We start from the raw sequence: 7,054 nt of genomic DNA on the forward strand, positions 1-7,054 counted from the left end.
GGTTACAGTCAGTTAGAAAGCCAACAACAGGATCCTTTCACTTTAATGGCGTTTCCTTTTGCAAGAAAACGTTTACCAGCTTGGTTAAACGTAACTTCTTGCGGAGAACTGGACCGAAAACAAAACATAACGAGTTTGGAAATTTACAGGCTTGTACTTAGTCAAGGTCACCTGACTTGGACCAGGATCACTCAACTCACCACAGTACACCATGCTCCTGCCACCATTTACTGGTGAAGCGGCAACACGACAACATCAAGCAACTACACCAGAACCTGTCACCGCTAACGGAAGTCAAGTAGGGGGAGTAGATGGTTGCAAGCAAAGGTTACCATCCGCGCGGACGTACAGCATGGTGCTGTGATGCTTGATGCACGTGAGTGATGACGTCAACCAACGTCACAATATGCCAGTGGCCAAGTGACGGATTTTATATTAGCGTTCGCTAAATAATCCTTTAATCCGTCAAAATAAATTTCTTACTAATATTTTATCTTAGACGGTAAGCGACTTGAATTTGAACTTTGGTTGACTTAGTTTTGCGGAGTGGGTGGGCCAGTTGTTTCTAGCAATCACCGCCTCTCACGTGCGATCAGGTGAACAACACGTGAAGTCGCACAGTAAGCATGGAGGAAGGCGTGGCTTGTAATCACGCAAATGGATGCACTGAAACATTGGAGGCAGGTTTATGCATGCAGTACAACAGACGGACAAATCGAGATGCTCAAATCAAACCATACATGCAGATGCAGGAAAGGTCATAGGCCAAATATCTTAGAAATGTAGGCTAGCAAATTTTTTCGAAAGGTCGCGACTGGAGTGCAACATGCAAATGTTAATTCTTGACTAATTAATTGCATTGCTGGAAGTTAAGCCTTTTTAGGTCATGCATGCAACAGCAAGCTAGTCCAGACTAGGGTATATATTGTCTACACTCGGTTCATCTATTCAGTACAACTGTAGTAGTGCGTGTTCGTCTTCAGTTGAACGCACGTCTATAATCGTTCCATGTTAGCTAATGGCAGTGGACTTGTACAGTCAGTTGAGCTTCGTCAGCGGAGAGGGAGAATTGACATTCCAGAAACGTGAATGCGAGCAATTCATCCTGCAAAAAGAAGGAACTAATTGGTATATTGCAATGTTGTCGCGATAAACAATGCGACTGCATGCATATTTAGCTAGATAGAGGCGAGTCTGTCGTGGCCCTTAAGGGCTCAAGGCAATGTAAAATGTGCAATGTGCAATGTGCAGTCTGCAATACGCATGCAGTAAGCAGTGAGCAGTGCATGTGCAGTGTGCAGTGCATGCATGTGCAGTGTCAAGTGCATGCATGTGCAGTGTGCAGAATGCAGTGTACAGTGTGCAGTGTACATTGTGCAGTGTGCAATACGCAGTGTGCAGTGCATGTGTAGTGTGCAATACACAGTGTGCAGTGTACAACGTCTAGTGTATTTTCTAATTTTTGTTTGGCTCCTCGGTTGCTAGGCCGATCTCGGCCAAATTTGCCATGTGCTTTCGCTTCGTTGCGATCTATTGCAAGAATGGGCTATATATAGATAGCTCTGCATGTATGCATGGAAATCTCTAGACGTATATACTATTTGGTCGTGCGTGTGGAAGGCTAACAGGTTATCCGAGATTTGGTGTTGGCTCCGTCCTGAGTGCACTTGGGTTGCATACATGCCTAGAGAAAAAATTGGGTCTGTTATTTAATTAATGAAACTATTTCTCTGGTTTTTCTCTCACACTATTGATCAATTCCGTGGGAAGAACGGGCGTCAGTACATACATACAACATGTTTTTATTTGAAATATAGTTGCTGCGGACGAAAGAGAGATGATCATCCTGCCGCTGTATCAAAAGAAGACAGTCGGACATGGAATACAACAGACCACACGCGCGAGCTTCCAACAGACGCCTTTGGAGAGATGGAATTTGCTCGAACAGCTGGTGTTAGATCTACAGCTAGGGTACTTCTAAATAGCTAGAATGTTATGATGTACGTGCGTGCGTGCGTGCGTGTGTGTGTGTGTGTGTGTGTGTGTGTCCGTGTGTGCATGTGCATGTGCTTGCATGCATGCGTGAGAGTATGTGCGCGCGCGTGTGTTTGGGTGCATGAATATGTTCTAAAGCAAGTGCTACAGATAATTGTGCTTTAGTACGTCCGTTTGTCGTCGACTACTGAAGCCAAAGACATTCTAGATCTTTTTCTCAAACGCTGGTTTCCTTCATCAAGCTTTACTCAGACTCTGCGTTTAGTTATTTGCGTAACGGGAGGAAGCTCGACTTTCTACCTCAACTCTAACATCAGAGATGCTATAACAAATGGTAAATATAGCCACATATTGATACAATTTTTGTCTTTCAATACAAAAATTATTTAGCCGATTTCTTTAGGTTTAGAAAACTTGACAAAAACTAACGCATGGGTGATAACCGGTGGCTTTCATCGCGGAGTTATGAAGCTAGTTGGTCAAGCCATAAAAAGCCAGACCGACAGCCAAGGAAACAGAGTTCCCCTTATTGGGTTCACTACATGGGGGTTCACGAGAAACAAAGAGGCTTTAGTGAATAATGCTAAGGATGACAGGCCTGTTATGTACCGACCAGTTGACCGTTTCACAATCGACTCCATTTCTCAACCACTTGATTTGAACCACACGCACTTTATATTGGTGGACGATGGAACTGACAGCAAGCCTATGCGAGAGCTCGATCTGTTGCAAGAATTCAAGAAAACTCTTGGAACGGAAAGAAATGGAGGTGCGATTAGCAATTCATATTACAGTTTGTTTGTCTGGTTGTGTGTGTGTGTGTGTGTGTGTGTGTGTGTGTGTGTGTGTGTGTGTGTGTGTGTGTGTGTGTGTGTGTGTGTGTGTGTGTGTGGCTGTGTGTGTGTGTGTGTGTGTGTGTGTGTGTGTGCGTGCGTGTGGCTGTGTGTGTGTGCATGTGTTTTGCTGTGTGTGCGTGTGTGTGTGCGTGTGTTTGCCTGTGTGTGCGTGCGTGCGTGCGTGTGTGTGTGTGTGTGTGGCTGTGTGTGTGTGTGTGTGTTTGTGTGTGTGTGTGTGTGTGTGTGTGTGTGTGTGTGTGCGTGCGTGCGTGTGGCTGTGTGTGTGTGCGTGTGTTTGCCTGTGTGTGCGTGCGTGCGTGCGTGTGTGTGTGTGTGTGTGTGTGTGTGTGTGTGTGGCTGTGTGTGTGTGTTTGTGTGTGTGTGTGTGTGTGTGTGTGTGTGTGTGTGTATGTGTGTGTGTGTGTGTGTGTGTGTGTGGCTGTGTGTGTGTGTTTGTGTGTGTGTGTGTGTGTGTGTGTGTGTGTGTGTGTGTGTGTTTGTGTGCGCGTGTGTGTGCGTATGTGTGGCTGTGTGTGTGTGTGTGTGTGTGTGTGTGTGTGTGTGTATGTGTGCGTGAGTGTGCGTATGTGTGGTTGTGTGTGTGTGTGTGTGTGTGTGTGTGTGTGTGTGTGTGTGTGTGTGTGTGTGTGAATTTGTGTGTGCAAACAAAAAAAAACTTTCGGAGGTGTTCACACAAACGCTTCGTGCATAGCTCAGTTGGTTAGAGAGTCATCCAATAGAGTGTGTACATCCGGGACCCATTATAATTACAATTTGCAATCACAGTGATGCCGAGATAGCATAATTTTCTTGGGCAAAAATTCACACAGAATTGTTTATCTCGACTCAGGAGTCTAGATGAGTACCTGGTCTTAAACTGGAGACCTAAGCACCCATCAGCTGTGGCGTGACATCAACCACTAGGGCCGGTCCATGTGAGACTTTGTGTGCCGGCACAACCCACAGTTGGTTTTACAAGTTGGTGCTCTTGTGAGTACATGACCTGGCTCCTGGAGATTGGTAGCGCATGCCCAGAGTTCTCCTGATTAGCGTACAGAACCCAGCTGAGGGCGTAATTGGCAGTATAGCTGTGTGTGTGTGTGTGTGTGTGTGTGTGTGTGTGTGTGTGTGTGTGTGTGTGTGTGTGTGTGCGTGTGTGCTCGCTTGAAGAGACACGATGGGTGCAGCTATTAGTACTAAAATCTGTCTAGATTTTGGCATAACGGTGCCTGTGGTGACTATCCTGGTTGGAGGTGGACGCGGTTCTCTAAAGAACGTCAGAAAGACTTTAGAAGGACAACTACCTGTCGTAATCGTCAAGGGTAGTGGTCGCTTAGCCGATCTACTTGTTCATGTTATGCAAGAGATTGTACCCAGGTACAACAGCAACGTCGCTAACCGCGTAATGCATGCACTCACTGTAACTTCTCGATGTTTCTACAGATTTAAAGACCAAAAGAGAATTCTTAAAGACCAAAAGAGAATTCTTGAAGATCTCAAGAAACTGTCTGAAGGCGTGTTTGGGCCAACTAAGAATCATACGGAGATTGCTGAAGACATCAATGCCTGCATAAACGCATTGCCTGCAAAGGTAAGTAAACGCTTGGCAATGCTCTGGTTACACCCTCACAAACTCGCCACACACCTGTTTGTATGGGTGCATTTCTTTGAACTCCCTCCACGAGCTAATCCGGTTGAGATTGTGGACTTCTACCGGAAGAAGTAGCATTCTTTAGCATTCTTGATCTCAACCAACCTCCACCAGCTAATCCAGCAATAGTGGAGCGCAGCCAACGTCCACCAGCTAATCCAGCAGTAGTGGAGCTCGAACAACCTCCACCAGCTAATTCAGCATCAATAGACTGGATTAGCTGGTGGAAGCTGGTTGAGCTGGATTAGCTGGGAGGTTACACGAACTCCACAGATTCTGGTTGAAGACGTCTATACGCTACCTCACTCGGTAGAGGTCCACGTACAACCTCAACCGGATTAGCTGGTTGAAAATACAGAAATGCATCCTAAATCTTGTCTAGTACGGCTCTTGTTTTCACGTTTCTTGTACAGTCGTTGAAGAGTATACTTCTATTTCTAGAACAAACATCTAAAGTTGAAAGTGTACGACCCTGAGCCCGAGCTCGGTAAACCTCGTTCTGACTTGGACGTTGTGGTTCTGCAGCTGATCCTTACTCGAGGTGTGCTTGACAAACTCACCGTTGTCGTGTCTGTTCGATAGCTAAGACGTGGACATGCCAACCGCACATGCACTATCACGTTGCCCCACACAAACGCGCGTGGATACTCTTCAAACAAGTGCACACGCGTAGCACTCTGTCAGCGCTTTAGGATTGCCGGAAACGCTGAATTTCAATACAATTAAATAGCCCTCACTCTTATTTGCTTTATGACTGTACTTTTTGCAATAGCCAAAATGCCAAGACTTGATGCAGCAGTTCGGCTAGCTCTAGAATTGAATCGAGCAGATATACTACGAGAAGAAATTCTTTCCCAAGCCATTAGCGTGAAAGACATGCTGGTAGGTTACAATACTATACACTTGCTGCTTCAGACTACATTGATTACTATTCTTTCTATAGTTGATGAAATGGGATGAGGTAATGAAAATCGCACTTCTGGCGGACAAGCACGAGTTTGTAAAGCTGTTCTTGGAAAACTCAGTCGTGGACTTTGAAGAATACTTGGACGTCCAAAGACTGCTGAATTTATATAACTGTGGAAACGACGTGTGTGATAGTTCATATTTGAAAGTATATTATCTTAATTGACAGACAGATAGACAGACAGGCAGACAGACAGACAGACGGGCAAACAGACGGACGAACGGAGGGACGGACGGAAAGACGGACGGACGGACGGACGGAAGGACGGAGGGAGGGACGGAGGGAGGGACGGAGGGAGGGACGGACGGAGGGACGGACGGAGGGACGGACGGAGGGACGGACGGAAGGACGGACGGAGGGACGGACGGAGGGACGGACGGAGGGACGGACAGACAGACAGACAGACAGACAGACAGACAGACAGACAGACAGACAGACAGACAGACAGACAGACAGACATACGTATGCACATAAATGATGTATGCACATCCATGTATACACACAAAATTATGAACGCAGGCAATTTTTCATACGCAATGTTACAACATCATGTAAAAGTTGACTAATTCTATTTATGGTTATTTTGTTGCGATAGAACTCATCGTTATTACGACATTTTCGTTCTATGGAAATGGCGGTAACGCATTAGTCATTCTATTCTACTGCTCACATGCTTAATTACATTTTCTATTTTTCTTAAATTTGTTTCAGGTGCAATGTGAGAACGAGAATTTTACAAAAGAACACATCGATACGATTTCTTCCCAGTTTTTTGGAAGGTTTTTTGGTAAACCTGTAAAGAAGAGTGTTTTTCCTGTTGCAAACGACTGCCACGACATGTTCAGGAGCCTATTCATATGGGCTTTACTGACGGAAAGATGGAAGTTGGCCAAAGTCTTTTGGGCATACGGTCCAGAACCGTTGGCAGCAGCTCTCTCAGCAGGAGTTCTTTTCAAAGCGATGGCTGATAGACTCGCAGGTGATGACGTTCGTGAAGGCAAACGGAAGACTTTAGAAGATCAGCAAATGTTAGAAAAACTGTCTTAACTAGGCAATTGCTGCAATATTTAATCTTCGTAATTAATACAATTAATGCAGGAATTGGAACAGGAGAGCTTGTAAACTGCTGCAAGAATGCTACCAAACAAATCGTGCTGCGACAGAAATGCTTTTGAAGTGCACATCTGAAAAATGGGGCGATCAAAATTCTATCAGTTTAGCCAATGCAAACAGGAATAAAGAGTTTACAGGAGACATTGCCGTCCAGCGAGTGCTTTCGAAAGCGTGGATGGGAAGCTTGATATCCCGGACACCACCAATGAAGGTAAATATTGGAAACACGATAAGCAAGTAGATGGACAGGTAATTGAAATAGAGCGTTTAAGATAATCTACCACCAATTTAAGAAATAAAGTGTTGACATTGACATGTCTATAATTTGTATTTATTTGTTTATTTAATTATCTGTTCATTGATGTAGGCATTTATCCATTTATAGATATACAACAAAAATATATATACTTTTTATTTATATATAAATTGAGCGTAAAGAAATACAGACAGACAGATAGACAAACAGGTATGTACAGACGGATACACGACCTA

The 7,054-nt window shown here is 44.7% G+C and overlaps 1 protein-coding gene across 1 annotated transcript in view; it reads left to right on the forward strand.

The window, feature by feature from the left end:
• Positions 1 to 211: 211 nt before the first annotated feature.
• The window catches only part of LOC134180880 (transient receptor potential cation channel subfamily M member-like 2), a 10,130-nt gene continuing 3,287 nt past the window's right edge, over positions 212 to 7,054 (forward strand). Inside the window, exons 1-12 of the mRNA XM_062648065.1 lie at positions 212 to 298; positions 1,381 to 1,425; positions 2,161 to 2,329; positions 2,399 to 2,764; positions 4,043 to 4,208; positions 4,275 to 4,422; positions 4,924 to 5,023; positions 5,255 to 5,364; positions 5,426 to 5,611; positions 6,045 to 6,086; positions 6,161 to 6,477; positions 6,548 to 6,773. Coding sequence (XP_062504049.1) covers positions 212 to 298; positions 1,381 to 1,425; positions 2,161 to 2,329; positions 2,399 to 2,764; positions 4,043 to 4,208; positions 4,275 to 4,422; positions 4,924 to 5,023; positions 5,255 to 5,364; positions 5,426 to 5,611; positions 6,045 to 6,086; positions 6,161 to 6,477; positions 6,548 to 6,773 — 1,962 coding nt within the window. The remainder of the gene's footprint in view (positions 299 to 1,380; positions 1,426 to 2,160; positions 2,330 to 2,398; positions 2,765 to 4,042; positions 4,209 to 4,274; positions 4,423 to 4,923; positions 5,024 to 5,254; positions 5,365 to 5,425; positions 5,612 to 6,044; positions 6,087 to 6,160; positions 6,478 to 6,547; positions 6,774 to 7,054) is intronic.

Source organism: Corticium candelabrum, chromosome 6, assembly GCF_963422355.1.
Source record: "Corticium candelabrum chromosome 6, ooCorCand1.1, whole genome shotgun sequence".
Classification (NCBI taxonomy): Eukaryota; Metazoa; Porifera; class Homoscleromorpha; order Homosclerophorida; family Plakinidae; genus Corticium; species Corticium candelabrum.